General features: G+C 43.6%; 1 protein-coding gene across 3 annotated transcripts in view; it reads right to left on the bottom strand.

The window, feature by feature from the left end:
- ATP9A (ATPase phospholipid transporting 9A (putative)) overlaps nucleotides 1-22,326 on the bottom strand; it is a 109,251-nt gene that overhangs the window by 36,026 nt on the left and 50,899 nt on the right. For 2 of the 3 annotated variants that reach the window (XM_081196076.1, XM_081196074.1), the window contains exons 7-15: nucleotides 19,936-20,030; nucleotides 19,559-19,639; nucleotides 19,026-19,101; nucleotides 17,554-17,630; nucleotides 16,376-16,536; nucleotides 15,524-15,666; nucleotides 14,072-14,184; nucleotides 10,845-11,057; nucleotides 4,750-4,911 (exon numbers count right to left, since the gene is read on the bottom strand). In XM_081196076.1, the coding sequence (XP_081052202.1) occupies nucleotides 4,750-4,911; nucleotides 10,845-11,057; nucleotides 14,072-14,184; nucleotides 15,524-15,666; nucleotides 16,376-16,536; nucleotides 17,554-17,630; nucleotides 19,026-19,101; nucleotides 19,559-19,639; nucleotides 19,936-20,030 (1,121 nt within the window). The remainder of the gene's footprint in view (nucleotides 1-4,749; nucleotides 4,912-10,844; nucleotides 11,058-14,071; nucleotides 14,185-15,523; nucleotides 15,667-16,375; nucleotides 16,537-17,553; nucleotides 17,631-19,025; nucleotides 19,102-19,558; nucleotides 19,640-19,935; nucleotides 20,031-22,326) is intronic. The other variant, XM_081196075.1, reaches the window with a different exon arrangement.

The raw sequence follows: 22,326 nt of genomic DNA, 5'->3' as shown, positions 1-22,326 counted from the left end.
ACCTTTTTTAACTCATTATAGATCATTTCCCAGAAGGCCTTAACTCTCGGGCAAGTCCACCAAAGGTGAAAGAATGTTCCTTCAGTCTCCTTACATTTCCAACATTTATTGTCATGCAAATGGTATATTTTTGCAAGCTTGACTAGGGTCATGTACCACCTATATATCATTTTCATAATATTTTCTTTCAAGGCATTACAAGCCGTGAACTTCACACCGGTGGTCCATAACCTTTCCCAGTCAGCAAACATAATGTTGTAGTCCTGCGCCCATTTTATCATGGCTGATTTAACTGTTTCATCTTGAGTATTCCATTTTAACAGCAAGTTGTACATTTTTGAAAGTACCTTAGTCTTAGATTCTAACAATTCTGTTTCTAGTTTCGATTTTTCCACCTGGAAACCTGTTTTTTTGTCCAAATTAAAAGTCTCCCTAATCTGAGCATAGTGTAACCAATCTCGCACTTTGTCCTTTAATTTCTCAAAACTCTGCAACCTCCAAGTATCTCCAACCTTTTCTAGTATTTCCCAATATTTCGGCCATTTGGCCTCCATATTGAGTCTTTTCTGAGCCTTAGCTTCCATTGGTGACAACCACCTTGGGGTCTTGTTTTCTAGTAAGTCTTTGTATTTTATCCAGACATTAAATATTGCTTTCCTGACAATATGGTTCTTGAAAGCCTTATGAACTTTTAGCTTGTCGTACCACAGATAAGCATGCCATCCAAAAGCATTGTTAAACCCTTCCAGATCCAGGACATCAGTGTTCTCAAGAAGTAACCAATCTTTCAGCCAGCAGAAAGCTGCAGCTTCATAATACAACCTTAAGTCCGGCAGGGCAAACCCCCCTCTTTCCTTAGCATCGGTTAATATTTTAAATTTTATTCTGGGCTTTTTGCCCTGCCAGAAAATTTGGAGATATCTCTATGCCACTTTCTAAAACATTCCACCTTGTCCACAATCTGTAGGGTCTGAAACAAAAACAGCATTTTTGGCAACACATTCATCTTTATAGCAGCAATTTGGCCCAACAAGGAAAGTTTCAATCTTGACCAGCTTTCTAAATCTTTTTTGATTTCTGACCAACACTTTTCATAATTGTCTTTGAATAAATTCAGATTTTTGGCAGTCATATTTTGTAAACAAGAACATTATTTATTTACTTCGTAAAATTTATACAGTAGTACCTCCGGTTATGTAACCCTCTGGTTTCGTAAACTTCGGGATGTGAAAGCAGCAAACCCGGAAGTATTTTACTGGGTTTTGCTGCGTGCGCATACGCAGAAGGCTCCAGTTGCAGGTTGCAGAAACCTCAGGATTCGACCAGGCCTCCGTAACGGATCCCGTCCACAACCGGAGGTACCACTGTACAGTGGTACCTCGGGTTAAGTACTTAATTTGTTCCGGAGGTCCGTTCTTAACCTGAAACTGTTCTTAACCTGAAGCACCACTTTAGCTAATGGGGCCTCCTGCTGGCGCCATGCCGCCAAAGCACGATTTCTGTTCTCATACTGAAGCAAAGTTCTTAACCCGAGGTACTATTTCTGGGTTAGAGTCTGTAACCTGAAGCGTATGTAACCTGAAGCATCTGTAACCCGAGGTGCCACTGTATACTGCTTGATTGTTAAAAATAAAATACAAAAGCAGAAGCAAAACCCTCTGGTTTCATGTCTTCCAATTTCATAGAATCATAGAATTGTAGAGTTGAAAGGAACCCAATCTAGTCCAATCCCCCTGAAATGCAGGAATCTCAGCAAATGAATTCATGACAGATGGATGTGCAGACAGCAATAATCTGGTAACTTTGGGGAAGCATTGCAGAACAAACTAAAGCAGAATAAATCCACCGCTGACACACGTATTATTGAGTCAAGAACTTGCTGCAAAATATGCCCACAATAAAACACCAGTCTGAAGGCATCTCATCCCACCCATAAATTGCTATTCCTTCCTCTGCCAATTATTAGCAAGCAAACCTTCAGGGGCAGCTTGAGAATTTGAAAAGGGTATTTGAATTTTTTCACTCCGCTCCAAAGGCTAGAAGTAAACAGCAAGCATCTTTGAACAGCCACTAAAGAATGATTGTGCATATGACTGGAGAAGCATTCCTCGATAAATCTCCATGTTGTAGAAAATATAACTACTGTATCCTTTTCTTCACCCGCAACCACTAAACATGAAGTTTCACAAAAGCGTAAGTCTGCATATCTCCTGCCAAAGAGGTGTGTCAAAGTTCTACCACATGCATAGAAGTGGTAGAAGCAACTGAGAGTTTCATCTGAGGTAGCGCTACGTCAAAGTCACTGAGTGGTATGCTTGCTCCACTGACGTTTTGCGCAAGGGGAACATTGCTGCGCGTGAGAATGCATAAACAGCCTGCTGGTAACACTGCTGCATGACAGATTATGCAATCTGTTGTGTAAAGGGTTTCTGCTGACACACCTGTTGTGTTGGACTCCTCTGTTGCACAACATTGAAATCCACCTGTCTGCTAGTGCAAGAGCCCTTGTGTCAGCAGATGGAGAATGCTGGAAACAGCCCTTATAAGCTCAGGAAACAAGAAGCAAGATGCATCAACGTCCCTTGGCAAGACAGCAGCACCTTGTGGACCTCTCAGTTCTGCTATGTATCCTGTGCCTTCATTAAGCAAGGAATGTTTCAGCAGGCAGATAACTCTTCCCCCCCCCCCCACTGCTATGGAAGAAGCTGAGCTAGCTGAGATTCCGCTAAATGAAAGGCAGAGAATCTCAGTGGAGTCAGCAATCCTATCCACGCAGTCAATGGCCAATAGGTAATCAAGTCCACTGCTAATAGTACCACATCTTCTTTGCTGAACCTTCAGTGCACAAACTGATGCACATGCAGTCAAATACAGTGGTACCTCAGGTTACATATGCTTCAGGTTGCATACGCTTCAGGTTACAGACTCCGCTAACCCAGAAATATTACCTTGGGTTAAGAACTTTGCTTCAGGATGAGAACAGAAATCATGTGCCGGCGGCACGGCAGCAGGAGGAAGCCCCATTAGCTTAAGTGGTGCTTCAAGTTAAGAACAGTTTCAGGTTAAGAACGGACCTCCGGAACAAATTAAGTACTTAACCTGAGGTACCACTGTATTCCAGAACTGTTTCACAAACCTGCTATGCATGGGCTTAGCCAGGATTTTTGCTGGGGGGGGGGGCAGAACTGCCGTGATTGGTCAGTTAGTTAAGTATTTCTATTGTTTTACTTGATGGGGGGAAGCGGCCCCTCCCAGCCCCGCCTTGACTATGCCCATGCTGCTATGATTTCAGCTATATAAAAGAGAATGGAGGAAGTCGAGGCCAACTGCTGACAACCCCGTCCTAGTGCCTGGCAGCTATTTCCTCCCCCATCAGATGGAAGCTTCCAGTTCCTGGACATCTATTCACACCTAGCAGCTGCCTGTGGGTTTTTCAGAACAGTGCAAAATGAAAGCAAGGCTGTAAAAGCTGATAGCTGGTTGAATTTAAAAGCACTGTGTGCCCAAGTGGCTTGCTGATATAGGTCCTGATATTCTAGCAAACTCCAACAAAAGGCTTCCAATGAAGATGAGCAACAGCAGCAACAAAATCTCATGGTGACTTAAAGAACAGATTTATTTCGCATAAGCTTTGTGGACTTGCTGAAGTGGAATGTAATCCATGAATGGTCATGCCATAGTAAATGTGTTGGCCTTCCATAGCTACCCCTCTATGCAAACTGACAGGCACAAAGTTAAAGATACATATATTTATAATATATATTATTTTAAAACCACTCTTAAAGTGGCTCATGCTGGTCTCCCATCCAAACAGGTCCACACCTGCTTAGCTTTAACACTGATGGCCCACCATGTGATCTCTGCCCATTTCCAGGGCCCAGGAAATAGTTCTTTGCAGAGCTAATGCCATGGCTAATGGTGAATTCCTGGATTAAACCTTACCCCTGCCTTGACCTCACTAAGTTGCCTCAAGCAAATCATTATTTCTCAGTTGCATCCCCACCCGTTCAAATGCAATTACACACACCTTGCAGGGTTGTTGTCAGGCCTGGGAAAACTCACAACTCTCCCCACCCATCCTGTTATTCTCTCGATGGCCCTGTGAAGTTGGCTGGTCTAAGAAAGAGTGGCTGGCCCAGTATCACCCAGCGGGTTTCATGGCTGGGAGAGGGGGGAAAATCCGGTCCCAAACCAACATTTTTAACCACTATGCCACACAGTAACAGTAGTTACTACTTGGAGCAACTTATTCGAAATTTGTAAGATGAAAAAAGGTATTAGATATACAGTGAACTATCTGAGCGTTTCATCCCTCAAGGTCAAAGTTACCTGCCTTTGCAAATGTAGGTGCCCCTTTTCCCCAAATGCAAAAGCAAATTGTCAACTTGATGTCTATAGGAAACAAGCATGCACCACAACTCATAGCATTTATTGTTATTTGTTGGTGACAAGCAAAGATCGGAATCCACAGAAACCACGGCATTTAACTCCACCCTCTTGGCTGACAAGCACTTGACCTTCTGCTGTGGTTGTAATGTAGAGCGCTTGACCTTATTTCCAAACCCAGTGCTTGAAAGCAAAACCTAGTACTAATGTGGTCTTGCGGGTCTGTGGTTGTGAATCAAGCAGCTTTTTAAAAAATATCAAATCTCAGCCGAGTGAGAGCTGAAAAAATCTTGACTCTTCTGTGATAACCTATGGCTTTTAATTTGCTTTTGGCGTTTTTTGCTACCGTTTTGTACAACTTACCCGGACAATGATCCCCATCCGTTTGCTTTCGTACGTGAACGGGAAAATCTGGAGGATGGTGTAGTTTAAGATGTGGCCGCCAGGAGTCCTCAGCTGCACAGAAGACTGATCTCTGCCCACCAGTGTTAAGCCTATGCTTTCTGTCCACTGCACCAGGGCCACCTAAACACAAGAAAGGTCAAAGGTCAGGTAGACGGCTAAGCTTAGAGGGTGATGCATATGGAACAGGAGAGCGATGGGACGAGGAAGTTACTCAATTGATAACCGTACATTACCCCCACTGGAGTCATCTGTTGATGTTGCTGCTGCTGCTAAACATTCAGGTAAAAATGCATGGACCACAGCAGTGCTTGCATTTCTTCACTGGCACAAATGAGGTTAAAAATCTCAATTTTGCTAGTGCTGGGATTTCTAAGCATAGCTGGGAGATCAAAACTACCAGCGCATGTAGTTCCGAGGTCAGAATATTCCTTCGTCCCTTAAATGGACGGGGCGGAATGTTATTTTCAAATTGAAAAAAATTATGGATCCTACCTTTAAATTCATTCATATATTACAACAATCTGGATCCTACCTTTTTACGCTGAGGGCATTCAAGGAAGCTCATACAGTAATTATGCAGCTGACATTAAGAAGCCACTGAAGAACTTTAGGAGCATATTAGCAATGAGCTGCTGTTAGGATCATATACAGTGGTACCTTGGGTTACAAACGCCTCAGGTCACAAACGCTTCAGGGTTACAAACTCCGCTAACCTGGAAGTAGTACCTCGGGTTGCGAACTTTGCCCCAGGATGAGAACGGAAATTGCGTGCCGGCGGTGCAGTAGCCGCAGGAGGCCCCATTAGCGAAAGCGCGCCTCAGGTTAAGAACGGTTTCAGGTTAAGAATGGACCTCCAGAACGAATTAACCCGAGGTACCACTGTACTGAGTTGGATCACTAGATCACCCAACCCAGTATTGCCTACATTGACTGGCAGAGGCTCTACAGGGTTTCAGGATTCTGAAAAACCGATACTTCACTGAACTTCAGCCCTTCCCAGCTTAAAAGTATTATTATTATAGAATTTATATAGCGCCCTATACCCGGGGGTTTCAGGGCAGTTCACAGAAAAGATAAACATAAAAACAACTCTCTCTATATATATATACAGTGGTATCTCGGGTTGCATACGCTTCAGGTTACATACGCTTCAGGTTACAGACTCTGCTAACCCAGAAATAGTGCTTCAAGTTAAGAACTTTGCTTCAGGATGAGAACCGAAACTGGGCTCTGGCGGCACAGCAGCAGCAGAAGGCCCCATTAGCTAAAGTGGTGCTTCAGGTTAAGAACAGTTTCAGGTTAAGTACGGACCTCCGGAACGAATTAAGTACTTAACCCGAGGTACCACTGTATATATATATAATCAAAATAAAAACAACAACCCAATAAGCTTGCCAAAAGGAAGACAGTGATCAGGCCAGGTGTACATCCCATGAGAGAAGATGTGCCACAATCTTGGAGACACAACTAAGAGACCTCTCCAGAGGGCACAAGCCTCTCTTCCCCTTATTCAACAGCTGAAAGGCATTCTTGGACAGGATTGCGTAAATGCAATATCCTTTCTGGGAACTCTAACTCTTTTGGGGAATAGGGGTCTGCTAACAAACTTCAGCACCATTAACAAACTACAGTTCCCAGGGGTCTTTGGCAGGAAGCCACGGCTGTTTGAAGTAGTATGATACTGCTTTAGATAGACAGTACAGTGGTACGTCTGGTTAAGAACTTAATTCGTTCTGGAGGTCCGTTCTTAATCTGAAACTGTTCTTAACCTGAAGCACCACTTTAGCTAATGGGGCCTCCCACTGCAGTCGCTGCGCGATTTCTGTTCTCATCCTGAAGCAAAGTTCTTAACCTGAAGCACTATTTCTGGGTTAGCGGAGTCTGTAACCTGAAGCGTCTGTAACCTGAAGCGTATGTAACCTAAGGTACCACTGTAATTATTTGCCCAGAATAATAAAATCTCACCAGTTTTGATTACTGGGGTATTCAGGAATAAATAGATTAATGATCCCAAACCCCAGTTTTAAAATACAGCGTTGCGCTATTTGGGATAGCTCAGTTGTTAGAGCATGAGACTTTTAGTATCAGGGTCATTGGTACGAGCCCTACATTGGATAAAAAATAATATTCCTGCACTGCAGGGGTTTGGACTAGATGACCCTCATGGTCCCTTCCAACTCTACAATTTCATGTTTCTAATATGGATAATTTATTGCGTGCCCTAACAAGCTCTAGAAATTGTTTGGCGATAACAAGTCCTTGTCTTTGTTCTGCCTATCTTTCCCCAAACCTTCTACAATGCAAGCATGTAGCATTAAAGAGCTTTGTTACAGGTTGTTCTATTGCTCATTGTCTTCATAACCCCCCAGATAAGACAGTTATCCCAGACATCTGATCATTAAAGCTTAATAAGTAACACTAATCAGATGCTTTTCTCTGACCTCTGTTCCTCTTTCTTCAAATTTCACATTCCAGTTTTAAACTCCAAGCGGGAACTGCAACCAAAATGTTGCAGCAGGAAGTGTTCCTGGTCAGGGTTCAGCCAGCCAGCCATGGAGTCTTCCTGGAAACTCCATTCCATCTGCCCTCCCACAATATGTTTCCTATTTTCCATCTCCACTGAGCATACTTGGTCCTCATAAGGTGGCACAATTGCAAAACAGCCTTATTTTATTTTATTATATTTTATGTGCACTTCTGCAAACCTTGGGGTTTTCCTAAGCCTGCTGATACTTCCTCCTTCTGCAGGTGTGGGAAACCTGTGGCCCTCCAATTGTTGCTGGACTACAACTCCCATCAGCCCCAGCCAGCATGGGCAATGATCAAGGATGATGTGATTTGTAGTCCAACAGCTGGAGAGGCCGGTTCCCACCCCCCTTTCTCCAGTGGGTGGCTGGTGCCATTTTTGCTACATAAGGACCCACAATCTAGGCGCTTCCATATTGTCGCTATTTTGGGTTGCGATTCAACCGCACAGCAGCAAATCCAGGTTGTGCAATTCATATCAACGCGCAACTTTTGTGCAACAAACACACTCCACCACAAATTTGCTTTCACACCCAAGAGGAATATCTGCTGCAGACTTCACAAAAGCAAAGCAATTCAAATTCATTTCCTTCCACAAGAGGCAACTAGAAGACACATAGTGGTTATGAGAATGAGGTACGAGCAGCACTTGAAAGCCAACATCTGAGCCTTTGCCCTCAAACAGAAATATAGGAATAAAAACCTCACCAGGTTGCTTTACAAATACTAAATGCGCCAAACATTCTACCGTCTTATGCAATATTTACTACTCTTAGCTAGGAATGTTACACCCACCGGCCTATCTTCCTAAAAGGAAGATTTTGGACTTTGAGCTGGGAAAAAGAGTGGCACTTAGCCTAGAAAAGAGAAACTTCTGGGAATTTGGAGCTGAGGCAGTTTCAGAAGTGGTCCTGTTTCTGTAGAGCTAACTCTTCCAGTTTATAGGGACTTGCTGGCCTGCCCACTCAACCTGCATATTTGTAAACAATCTATGGAGGGATAAAGTGGGGGACGGACGGACAAGGACAGTGACCATGATCCTATAAAACCATCCCAGAATTTCCACCCGGGGAAACAATGAGCACGAAACAATATTGGGTTTCATTCAATCCTAGTCCTACTCAGAGTAGACCCATTCAAATTAATGGGCCCTGCAAACTCCATAACATTGATTTCTTAGTACAGTGGTACCTCTGGTTACGTACTTAATTCGTTCCGGAGGTCCGTTCTTAACCTGAAGCACCACTTTAGCCAATGGGACCTCCCACTACCACCGCGCGATTTCTGTTCTCATCCTGAAGCAAAATTCTTAACCCGACATACTATTTCTGGGTCAGCGGAGTCTGTAACCTGAAGCGTATGTAACCTGAGGTACCACTGTATGTTGGCTGCTTGGCCATTCATAATAAACATACATTAATTCATTGGGTTCAATGGGTCAACTCTAAGTAGGACTTTGCTGGGCAAAAGTGGATCATTGCTACACTTTATGAATTACTGCTCTCTACGGATTTTCAGCCTTCCGCAACTCCCCAGCTCATCTGACTGAGCGTTAACTCTTTCCGTTCACTGAATTGTGTCAAGCCGAAAAATAAAAGGCTATTAAAACCACTTCAGAATCAAAGAGAGAGAAATGGACCCCTGTTTGTCATTAGTCGCTGCCCACGCTTCAACTGGGCTGCCTGGTCCCAGGGACTGCCGCTGCTGGCAACACATCTGATCTGCACGTTCTTTCACATCCTCGAGTGCAGCGAAGTGTCCTCAGGGTTAAAGGCCAGATTGCCAGGATTCCTCCCGGGCGAGTTATCTCTGATCTGATTCTACCTATTACATTTCCCCTCTCTGTTACTGTATGGCCTCAACCTGACAGGAGCACAGAGCCCCAGAGGCTGTAACTGATCTCTCAATAAAGATGCTTTCAGGAGTCTCTGCCCAGGAATGCATACAGGAAACAAATCTAGGAAATCCTGCTTTGTGTTTCAGGAAATGAATTCTGTGCCAACTGGTAGAAATTACCCTTGCTGTTCAAAAGTTGGGGGGGGGGGGAGGAAAACACCTCCAAGGTTTTGTTCCGATTCGGAGGGTAAACTGACCTTCCTGCCTTAACAATCTTTTATTGCTATAGGATTTCAAAGGTGGAGTTTGGACGCCTATTAAAGAGGCTTTTCGTGGAGTCATCCTTAGGGAATTGCTGGTTCATAGCATCTTGTATTTGAAGGTTCCTGGAAGCATCCTGCTCTTACTCAGCAACCATCTGTTGCAGAGCTGAGACAGTGTAAATGATATGTGTATTTCATATTGCTTAACACTTGCTGTGCCAACTGCATCCCCTCTCAAAACTGATTCTTATCGTCCTTCCCTTTAGAGGTATCAGATTTGTCCCCCACACAATGCTCAATAATGTCTTATTTATTTGTCCTGACCTGCTTAAGATCTATTTATTGTGGCAGGGCTTTGGAGCAGGGCAGGAGTGACAACATTTGTATACCATAATCTAATGTGGATTATTACTGTACAGTGGTACCTCGGGTTAAGTACTTAATTCATTCCGGAGGTCCGTTCTTAACCTGAAACTGTTCTTAACCTGAAGCACCACTTTAGTTAATGGGGCCTCCTGCTGCCGCCACGCCGCCGGAGCACAATTTCTGTTCTCATCCTGAAGCAAAGTTCTTAACCCGAAGTAATATTTCTGGGTTAGCAGAGTCTGTAACCTGAAGCGTATGTAACCCAAGGTACCACTGTATTGTTTACTTCATTCCACAGTTCTACTTTTGCTTTTAATGTTCCATTTTAGGGTCCTTGAGCTCTCATGAGAGGAAGGGCAAAGTGTAAGAAATAAAAATCACCCATTAGGAATTTGCTTTTAAAAGGAAATGAGATTCTTGTACATTTTACTTATTTTGTAATTGTCATTTGTGCATTTTCTAAACAATGGCAAGGCAGTCTGGGCAGGACTGATGGTATAGACTAGAAGCTCCTCTCTTGATAGGGTTAGATAAACAGTATTCTTCTAAAGAAGACGCAGGTGGTGCTGTGGGTTAAACCACAGAGCCTAGGACTTGCCAATCAGAAGGTGGGCAGTTTGAATCCCCGCGACGGGGTCAGCTCCCATTGCTGGGTCCCAGCTCCTGCCAACCTAGCAGTTTGAAAGCACGTCGAAGTACAAGTAGATAAACAGGTACCGCTCCGGTGGGAAGGTAAACGGTGTTTCTGTGTGCTGCTCTGGTTCTCCAGAAGCGGCTTAGTCATGCTGGCCACATGACCCAGAAGCTGTACGCTGGCTCCCTCGGCCAATAAAGCGAGATGAGTGCCGCAACTCCAGAGTCGGCCACGACTGGACCTAACAGTCAGGGGTCCCTTTACCTTTACCTTATTATTCTTCTAAATACCATCAAATCTTCCAGCACTGATGCTGTCTGAAATTTAACAGCTGTGCACAGATCCCGACTAGCAATAATATCAATAGCTACATTTGAACAAGCACAGTTTACAGGAAGTCAAACCATCGTTTCCAAGGCACAATTTACCTCATCAGGACTAGCGGCTTGGTACACCCTGCAAGAATCTTCATAGTGCCGCTCGGCTTCAGCCTGATCCGTCACACCATTCGATTCATAGACGGGAGTCACATTGTGGCAGAGGGCGATCGCTTTCACTGCCTCGTGGACTCTGCTGCTCAGGGTTTTCCGTACCTTGGTAGCCAGGGTGGGGCCTTTTAAAGCAGGTGGCTCCTGAGACTGCTAAGAAAAGAGGATAAAGCACAATTATATTAGCTGGGGAAAAAAGACCTGTATTTCATTAATACAGTGGTACCTCGCAAGACGAATGCCTCGCAAGACAAAAAACTCGCTAGACGAAAGGTTTTTTCGTCCGCGATTTGCCTCGCAAGACGAATTTCCCTATGGGCTTGCTTGTGCGTATTCTTTAGAAGAATACCGTTTATCTAACCCTATCAAGAGAGGAGCTTCTAGTCTATACCATCAGTCCTGCCCAGACTGCCTTGCCATTGTTTAGAAAATGCACGTCTTGCGACTTTGTTAAGCCGTTTAAACCGTGCTTCGCAAGACGGAAAATTCGCTAGACGGCAAAAATTGCGGAACGAATTAATTTCGTCTTGCGGGGCACCACTGTACTCGTCATTTGCATAGGGGAAGGGTGGGAAGCCTAGGAATACAGGCTGAGATCCTTGATGAACAAATACAGATTTGGTTGCAAAAAAATATGCTGAAGAATGCAAAAATAGGTCACCACGGCCACTGCAAGCCAGGACCTGGTGTCAGGGACTGGCAAGACGCTGACAACTGACATCAATGGCATGTGGTTAAGGCCATTGCTCCAGAATGATGGAAGCTGAAGTTCAACAACATGTGGCAGGCCACATTTTCCGCATTCTCTGCAGTCTAGAAGCCCTCACAAGACCTTGTATGCTTCACCTTGCCTCATCTGTGGGTCAGGCCTGCTCATGAGTCACTGAAAGACAGGGAACTAAGGCTGAAAGTGACCAAGTTGAGCAAACCCTCTATAGCTCAGTGGGGATGGCAAACCAGGATTTGAATTCAGATCTATATCCAAAACCAATGCCCTCTCCTCCAAACCACAATGGACTCTCAAAATCAGCATCAAGTGAATATTTTTAAATGCTTCCATGCCAATGAAACCTATTGTGAAACTTTTACATAAATCTGGAAAGGAAGCAGACTTGTGGGATCTCTGTTTTCTTGCTAATGTTATGGATTATTATTGTCTATTTCTTGTATTAGCTGCTTGCTACACAAGAGTCCCCAAGTGACTTACTAGACTCCTGAAGCCCACCTACTGGAGCCAGGTGCAAATAGTTGCTTGGAAGTATGTGGGGCAGGAGAGGCTAGAATTAGGGAAGAGAGTGCCTCTGAGTATGTGCTTAGCCCAGAAGCTTCTTCCCAGTATCAGAACTGAGCCCACAGTCCTCATTGCATAAAAATCCACTCCAGATCTTCTCATAAACTTTCCTTCAGCAGCCTAATTTAGGGAAAAACCAGGCATCACCTTTGCCATACAAAGAGGTAATTTTAATGTTTTAGTGTTTTATCTTTTGTATGTTTTAAAAGTATGGCTGTGAATTTTTCATGATTTTCATGTTGTTGTTTTTCTTTTGTAAACTGCTTTGAGGGTTTTCTGTTGTTTTTTAAAATCAAGCAGTGTATAAAATTCTATGGAATAAATACAATTTGCCCTTGTGTCATTGAAAGGGGGTATTCAGTTACATTCTACTCAGAGAAGACCTATTGAAATTAAAGACTCAGTCTCCAACTTGGAGAGAGAGGTAATAGAAAGGCAACAATTCAAAGGCAAACTACGTCAGAAACTCTGAGTCTAGTTTTTGCGGGGCAGAAGACCCTCTTTTTCTTATTGCTATTATTAAATAATTAAAAAATGGGAGTCAGAAATTCCTACCAATCTGCAAATCACCTAAAGATCGACCATTGGATCCCAATTCTGCCCACTCCAGTTTGCAGCAGTAAAAGAGATTCCTGACCTGAGACAACTGTACCTAAGTTTTCCTAGTTGGTCAGGAAAAGTAGGTTTCTTACAGATCCCGCCACCAGTTTGGCCTCTAAAACTCAGCCCCATAAAGGTATTTTCAGTGAAATCCCTTTACTCAGCGAGAGACGGATAATTTGAAATGAACAGGGTTTTATGTTTGTAAACACACAGCCAACCGAAAAAGAAAAAACAGATGGGTCAGCATAGAGGTAGGTCGAAAGCTGATCGTTTTGATTTTTAATACTATTTTTAGAGTCTGCATCGGACCTTCCAGGTAATTTTACAATTACTAAATTATGCTGGCCACAGGGGGAACATATAGCCATCCAGTTTCCTGCTCTGTTAACCTCTTGTGTCAAGAGGACAGAAGTTTCACTTCCAGGTCAAAGGGCATAGCATGGTAACAATAATTAGAGCAATGAATCAGAACTACAGTTTAAATGAATCATGGCCAGCAAATGCTTCCAATTACCAAAGAATCTAACCTTTTAATTATATTTAAACTTATACTTGCTTGGAAGCTCTCTTTAATGTGGTTAGGAGCTGCTTTCCTCGTTCTTAAATAAAGCTGTATTAGTTAAAGTTGGGTTTTGAATACAGGTTGATACATTGAGCTGCCTGAATACTGCCTTGCTCAGTACCGTGAAAGCATGGACAGAAGGGGGAAAGGGAGCTGCACATCTACTATTCATGCTTTCAGTTATTGTGCGAAGGCGAGTCCTGTACATACAATTGGGGACCACAACTATTTAACTATTCAAATATACATATTTGAATACCTTGTATATGCACAGGCTCTTTCAGAGGTTATGCTGAAGATACATAGAAGGAAGTGGGGTGTGATCCTGAAAAGTGGTTGCTTAGCTACAGTGGTACCTCTGGTTACGTATTTAATTTGTTCCGGAGGTCCGTTCTAAACCTGAAACCGTTCTTAACCTGAGGTACCACTTTAGCAAATGCGGCCTCCCGCTACCGCCGCGCGATTTCTGTTCTCACCCTGAAGTAAAGTTTTTTAAGTGAGGTACTATTTCTGGGTTAGTGGAGTCTGCAACCTGAAGTGTATGTAACCTGAAGCGTGTGTAACCCGAGGTACCACTGTATTGCAAAGTGGTTGTTAGCAACAGATTTTATAACAACAACTTACTGAATTCTCAATGAAAAGGGAAAATCTGGATTAACTACATGAAGAATATGGGTTGCCATTTTTATTCTGACATTGTGCAGAGCTCACCTGTGTATATATACTAAATATATGGCTCTGAACTTCATCCATGGAGTCTAGTCCATAAGCAACTGTTCCGAGATGAAGGCGTTTGAAAACCATCTCATTCTGCGTCAGGGTCCCTGGAACAAGTGCAGAATTATAAAGTCAAGATCCAAGTAAGGGCAAAATGGTGGAAATGGCTGTTTCTCTCTCTCACACACACACACACATACCCATACTATCGCATTTATGAAGAAAGGAAAAGCCACACTCCTTTCATTTTTTCCTCTTCATTTTTTCCCCTCATCAGAAGGTTGTTTATTTACTTATTTTACTAATTCAAGCCATTTACAGACCACTTCCAACCAGCAGATCTATCAACTACAACAACAACAACCCAGGTTTGTAAATATATCATAAACATACAGTGGTGCCTCGCAAGACGAAAATAATCCGTTCCGCGAGTCTCTTCGTCTAGCGGAGCAACCCTATTAGCGGCTTAGCGGATTAGCGCTATTAGCGGTTTAGTGGCTATTAAAGGCTTAGCGGCTTAGCAGCTAAAAGGCTATTAGCGGCTTAGCGGCTTAGAAAAAGGGGGGGCGCGAAAAAAATCGCAAGACTCGCAAGACGTTTTCGTCTTGCGAAGCAAGCCCATAGGGAAATTTGTCTTGCGAAGCGCATCGAAAAACGGAAAACCCTTTCGTCTAGCGGGTTTTTCGTCTTGCGAGGCATTCGTCTTGCGGGGGACCACTGTATTCTTAACCATTAATGAAAAAAAAGAAAATCTACATACAGATAACACAGCACAATAGCCATGTATGTATCAATAATCTTCTATCAATATGGAATTCTAAAAAAGAAAAAAAGTATTTATTCTCTCTCTCTCTCTCTCTCTCTCTCTCTCACACACACACACACACACACACACACACACCCCTTAAAACAAAAATCAAGTTCCCTATAATATTCTGCCCACACAATTGCTCTCACAACCTTGCATTTTCATCAGCCACACAACCACTTTGAGAGGCAGCATGGCGTAGTGCTTAGATTTTCAGGCTAGGACGAGAGTTCAAATCCCCTCTCATCTGCAAAGCTCACTGGGTGACCACAGGCCAGTCACTGCCTCTCAGCCCAGCCTACCTCACAGGGTTGGTGTGAGGATAATGTGGAGAGTACAGAGGACCGTGTATACCACCTTGAGCCCTTTGGAGGAAAGGTGGGGTACAACTGTAATAATAAAATAAACCACCACACCATTACAAGAGTCTCCTATTGTTACTGATCATTTCATTCACCTCTAACAATAACCTTTAGCTATGCAAGATGTACATTATGACTTCTTTCCCTGCAAAGATTGCATTCATTATTTTTTTTTAATTGTATCCTGCCCTTGGGGGGGGGGGAAGTTTTCCAGAATAGTGAAAATAAAATAAGAATAATATTAATAAATAAAAACCGGGTCTCTCTCTAACATACCTGTTTTATCTGTAAGTAAATAGGATATTCTTCCAAGTTGCTCTGGGATTGTGCTAGATCGGACTACAGTGCCAGGAATTTTAGAATCCTTCCGGATCATCCAACTGTAAACTATTTTCCCCATGTCAAGATTGACACGTAAACTGTAGAGAGGTGAGAAAGTCAGCAGGGAAAACAATTGAGAAACAATTCCTGTACAGTTTTTCTGATTGAAATCAACCCCTCCCCCCAAGTTCCTCTGTGGCCCCATGGATTCAATATGTCGGTCAACTTCTCCCACATAAAACATCCCTTGTACATATGAAATTAGCATGCAGTGTTTCAGGTGAGTTTCATGATTCATGAAACAGTTTTATGTGAAGGCTCAAACTCTCAGAATTCCACTCCTAGGCCCGGTACGGACACTGTAAACCGTGATTTGCCACTTTGTGTGCAAGTGGAAATGTAATGCACCCAATAACTTCTTAACAGCAAACAGCCATTTGCTTCTCCCTCCAGGCTTGGAAAGTATTCAAACCACAGTTTATTACCAAATATGGAAGCTTTAAAATATCATTTTGCGCAGAAGGACAGGGCAATGCACACATGCCTGAGCTCATGCTGCCTCATCTGTGTAACAAACCATGGTTTGTTGTGATGTCTGAACTGGGCTACAGGTGCATTACATGTGGAATCCTACTCTTTAGCGCTAGTTCTAAAAGCAGCTTTTTCCTGAAACGCAGCTTTAATGGTGCTCAGAATAAGGGAGCGGGCTCAGCTTGCTATTTATGGTATAGTTCAAGTAAGGGCCACGCAAATAAGAAGCCCTGAATAACACCACAACGAAAGTAATGGGAGGGGAGAATATCATACCTAATAGGAATTATATTTGAGAAGAGAAGAAGAAATCTGATGATCTGAAGGTACCAGCGGCCAGCGAAGTGCTGAAGGGCGACCATGACAAGAGAGACCACCACCAAGGCCCCAAAGAGAATCTTGGTGAGGCAGTTCACTTCCAGATCGAAGAGGCCAATCTGAGGAGGAGAACAGCAACAAAGAGATTGCTTGCAACACACAACAGTGATGGGCTATTATTCACTCTCAGTAGTCCATGCTGAGCAAAGTCACACCCTGAGGTGTGGAGAATGTAGATATTGCATAGTTTGCCCTCCCTCTGTCATAAGGAACTTGGACTCATCCCTCTCTGAAGAGGGTTTCTAATTATGTTGGCTTGAACGCACTCACAAACCTCCTTGCGACTGGGAACTCTGAACAACAACTACTAGTACTACAACAACCGGGTTCTTCGCCCTAAGTTCCCAGGGTAGGTAAAGGCAATTTAAACCCAACACTGAAAACAACTTACAATCACAGAAATAAGGTAGATCCTAAAAAATAAACATCTCAAACGTCAAAAGACATGGTAAAGAGGTGCATCTTCAGCATTTGTCAAAAGCTGTACAATGAAGGTGCCAGACACACCTCTGTGGGGAGGGAGCTCCACAACTTAGGGGCTGCTACCAGCATGCCCTTCCCAGGCCTCCACTCCCAGAGCTTCTGAGGGTGGTGAATGATCAAGAGAGCCCCCTCTGCTACTCTTAGCACCCAAGAGGGTCTGTCGTGAAGGTGGTGGTCTTCCAGGTATTTGGGGCCTGTTCATGAGGAGGGTTGTAATTCAGGCAAAAGCACTTTCAAGCTTGCGTCGGTTCTCCACACAAACATGGGGAGTAGAGCGGGGCTTGGTCCTTACTTTCCTCCCTTTACATATCTTGGCCTTTCCATGTCCAGGCCAAGTGACTGAAGGCTACAATGGCTTTAATATCGAAGACCCAAGAAGCTGTTTGGGTTGGTTGCCATGTGGGAGCCATAATGTGCAAACCCCATCAAGAAATGTCAGCTCGCACATTGCATTTTTAGGGGTACAGCTCACTTAGGTGACAAACACACCCATCATACAAGTACAAATCCTGGAAGTCAGGACTGGTCAAAACTGGGAAACCAGGGTCTGCTAGATGAGAATGAGTAGAGCGGACCAAGAAATCTCTCCTTACCTTACTCCGCGGATTTGAAGTGTTCATGACACTACGCAGCTCCCGCCCTGTGTACAGAACAACTCCCACAACCGTTCCTGAGGAAACAAAAAGATTCAGATTCCAGATTGATCCCAATTGGAAAGGAAATAGTTGTTTAAAAAACAGAAAGTGGACACGTGGAAATGTACTCCTTCAGGAGGTTGTGGTCTCTCCTTCACTAGAGGTTTTTAAGCAGAGGTTAGATGGCCATCTGCCATGGATGCTTTAGCTGAGATTCCTGCATTGCATGGCACTGAGCATTGGGCTCAGGTTTAACTTCACACCATGGGATTCCTCCCCTTGAACACTGCTGAGTGTCCAAAATTATACCAGCACTTGAGTGCTGTCAGACCTTGACAGCAAGTACTAAACTGACATCAAATCAGATGCACCTTTTAATGCCTCAACTAAACACAAAGCTTTCTAAGGGAGAGATGCACAAGCTGCCCTAGCAGGAATAAAGAAAAGAGATCTTTATTGAAATGCATTTACTAGAGCAGAGACCATAAAGAAGGTTGATCACCAAAGAATTGATGTTTTTGAATTATGGTGCTGGAGGAGACTCTTGAGAGTCCCATGGACTGCAAGAAGGTCAAACCTATCCATTCTGAAGGAAATCAGCCCTGAGCGCTCACTGGAAGGACAGAGCCTGAAGCTGAGGCTCCAATACTTTGGCCACCTCATGAGAAGAGAAGACTCCCTGGAAAAGACCCTGATGTTGGGAAAGATGAAGGGCACAAGGAGAAGGGGACGACAGAAGACGAGACGGTTGGACAGTGTTCTCGAAGCTACCAGCATGAGTTTGACCAAACTGCGGGTGGCAGTGGAAGACAGGAGTGCCTGGCGTGCTCTGGTCCATGGGGTCACAAAGAGTCAGACATGGCTAAACAACAACAACAAGAGCAGAGACTGGGTACATGTGCCCTTCTACAGTTCCAATCAGCTCCAACCATTGGCCACGTTGGCTGGGTCTAATGGGAGTTGTGGTTCCATGGAGGATATTAGATATTAAGCTCTTCCATATATTACAGAGCTCTTCCACTCCCTGCCCTTAACGCATAACACATCTGGTCTTGCTTTTACAAGATGCTCTCTTACAGAGCTACAAACCAGGGGGGTAGCCTTTATTTGGAGATCTTTTACCCTAGCTTCCATTTAAAATCTCTTTGACACCCTTTCTGTTACAGATTTCAAATGTCAATATTGAGAGCAATTAAGTGTTATTCAAGCAGGGGATGCTTTGCCCAAAGGTTATTGGAATTCCAAAGGCTTTCTCATCTATAAATGTGCGAGGGGTAATTAGACGTCAGCTCAAAGTCCCTAGAGGTGTTAGGACAAGTGGGGAACTTCATCCCAGCCACTAATTCCCACTGACAAGAGATGATTATTTAAATTGCAAAGGGAGTTTTTAAAAATTGCTAACATACTCCCGACATTTACTCTGGCCTTACCTGAAGCAATCACTGTGCTGGCCCACAGGGTGTTTTCGATGCTTAAGCTCTCATTCACTGGAGGGTCACTGTCCTCCTGAAAGAGTTACCAAAAAATAGTCAAAATAGTACTGTCAACACATGGGGGAAGTATCTACAAGCTTGGAGAAATGCAAGTCAAGAAAAAAGTTTGGGTGGAACCCCAAGTGTGGTGTGAGATTGGGGTGGGAGGGAATAGTTTAATGAGACCTGAACATGCTCGTGGGAGGTGGAAAACTAAGGAAACGAGCAATGGAATGGAATACCTTAGAAAAGGGAATGAATGGCTGGCTGGCTGGCTGGTACCCTGAGCAGCAGCACGCTGCACATAATGTTTTGTTACAGAAGAACAGCAACTTATTTGTCCCAGAAAGCGCAAGGCACTTCTCATGTTTTATGATCCTCCCAACACACTGAACATCTCCAACCTCTTTTGAAATAATCTGGAGGTTGTCTCCACTACCCCAGGGTTCTTCAGAGGTTTTTAGATTTCTTGCCCAACAGCAACCACTTACTCTAGTGAAAGTGCCAACAAAGTTGTGGATGTCAATGTTAGGCTCCTCTGCATACACGTATGATCGGATCTGGAGAAGGTCCTATGGAGAAGGATAAAATGAGTTACAACAATGAGTTAAAAACTTTGCTGTTTAAAGTAAGTCCTCTTTTCCAAATAAATGATAGGCGCTTCTGGGGAGGGGGAAGCAGGAGAGGGCAGGTGAAGAGGAAACTTCTTTTAAATTAGTGAAATATGTACACCAACTTTCCATCTAATTGACTATTGTGGTTAGAGAATGCTTCAACATGCTTTGTTTTTTACAGATGCCATCAATCTCATATGGCTGCATTTTAGAGAGCAATGGTTAAAAATGACAAATTAGAAAACCTTACGTACAGAAGCAGTGGGCAGCCTCTGAGTGCAGCTGACAGGCAGGCGCAACTTCCAGTCTGTTTCACCATCCAGCTGATCCGTACGTAGAAAGCAGGACCCTGTGGGTTTAAAATCTGTGTTAATGGGGCTTTGGTGGTTCCTCTTCAAACTGCATCTCAAAGGCAGCTACATATTTAGGGAGAGAGTGTTCCAGTAGACCTTGGAGCTGGCCTCAGGCACAGGCCTGTTGACAGACCAGCTCTGCATTATAAAGATACAGCGGTACCTCGGTTTAAGAACAGTCCTGTTTACGAACGATTCGGTTTACGAAAACCAGAAAACCAGAAGTAGTGTCCTGGTTTGCGAACTTTGCCTCGGTCTAGGAACGGAATCCGAACAGTGGAAGGGCACTGGTGGTGGGAGGCCTCATTAGGGAAAGCGCACCTTGGTTTAAGAATGGTTTTGGTTTAAGAACAGACTTCCAGAATGGATTAAGTTCATAAACCGAGGTACCATTGTATTTCAAAAATGAAACCTTCATCTGGTTGTGTTCAATTCCTGGCATATCCAGTAAGAAGGATCAGAGAGCTTGTGAGGACAAAAGAGCTCTACCTAAGACTCATAAGAGCTACTGCTAGATGGACAAATAGACTGAACTGGTATGAGAGCTTTCTATGCAGTTTAAACACTCTTACTGAATAGCACCACACCAGAAGGATACACCATCTTGTTTCATGTAGCATGCCATTGGTTCTTATAACAAAACAGAACCATGAGCCAGAATCCTTCATCGCCCCTTCCTCCTCCTCCATGATTTGGAGACAAGATTTAATTTGATTAAATCTACACAGGGAACCAGGCAGGGGGCCTTCTCAGTAGTGGCACCCACCCTGTGGAATGCCCTCCCATCAGATGTCAAGATGATACGACCTTTAGAAGACATCTGAAGGTAGCCCTGTATACGGAAGACTTTTAATGTGTAATGTTTTATTATGTTTTTATATATGTTGGAAGCCGCCCAGAGTGGCTGGGGCAACCCAGTCAGATAGGCGGGGTACAAATAATAAAATTATTATTATTATTATTATTATTATTATTTTGAAGTTTTTTGTCTTATTGCAACAACTTAAGAGGTGTCAAAATGTATAGCAATCAGATTTTGAATGACGACTCCCGAGATCAAGAAGCAGGTTTCAAAAATGCGCAGTTTTTTTCGGTTTCTTAGAATTCCCAAGCAATGCTGGGCACATTCCTAGTGCAAATTAAGCAAAAACCACGTAATTTGCTTGATTTGCATGTGCTGCACAGATTCAAGAGCTTAGCACAGCAGCCTAGAACAGGGTGACTTGTGCTATGTTGTCTGGGGCTGATAGGTGTGGTAGGCTGGATCTACACAGCTATTTTAAAAAGTTATTTTTAAAAAGTTATAAAAGCTCACAATGGAAATTATCATTGACTTCGGATTTCAGCTCCACGGCGCCACCTGGTGTCACATTGTTATAATGCATTTATAACGTTATAAATTGACTAATGTAGCTGAGTCTGTAGTTCACATTTTTTGGAGGGAACCAGTTTGGAGAAGGCTGGCATTAAGCATGGAAGGAAGGACCGTATTTACTTGGCATTCTCCAACGCTGCAGTCTATTAGCTATGACCATCCACATTGGCCCCATCCACACTAAATGGAAGCAAAACTACTAGGCATAATTCGTCCAAGCCAGTATCCCGCCAGGGGTGTGATGTGAGCAGAGGCTTTCCTATTCATCATCTCTCTCTTTCTTTGGCATGGCTGCAAGCCTATCAACCCAATTGCTCCAGTGCTTGGGGTGGCTCCATGTGTGCCTCCCCACTGCACTTTTGATCTGGGTCATTGTCTCCGTATGACCCACAAACAATTTGACCGCGGCCACCAAGACTGTAATATGACTGCACTTGAATAAACACTGCTACCGGCAGCTGTCCGCTTGATAAATATTATTGCACACAGACAGGGTCCCAGTGTCTGCAAAACCATGCAAGCTTTTTTTTTTTTTAAAAAAAAAATCAAGTCTTTTCTTCTCTTGCAGTTCTTCTTGGGGGCCAAGTAAATAAACATGAGAAGGAACCCCAGGATGACCGCTTATATAATCTATATAATCTATCTATCTATTGGTTTAAAAGGATGCATTTTTCACACTCTGAATAAATGGCGGCACATGTCAAAAGACAAGCCAGTATGAGGCTCCCAGTGAGCGATGGTGCACAGCATCAATCTCCTTTAACCTCGCATTGCCTGACCTCGCGCAACAGGACACCCTACAGGATAAACTAATTGCTATGGTTTGAACGATCACAAACGATAAAACAAGGATGGTAGCCAAGCTATCGAGAAAGGAGTCTCTGGATCGGGCAGACATGCTAAGCCTAAAAATCGTA

Source organism: Podarcis bocagei, assembly GCF_964188305.1.
Source record: "Podarcis bocagei genome assembly, chromosome: 5".
Lineage (NCBI taxonomy): Eukaryota > Metazoa > Chordata > Lepidosauria > Squamata > Lacertidae > Podarcis > Podarcis bocagei.
This window is presented reverse-complemented; position numbering and strand designations above follow the sequence as displayed.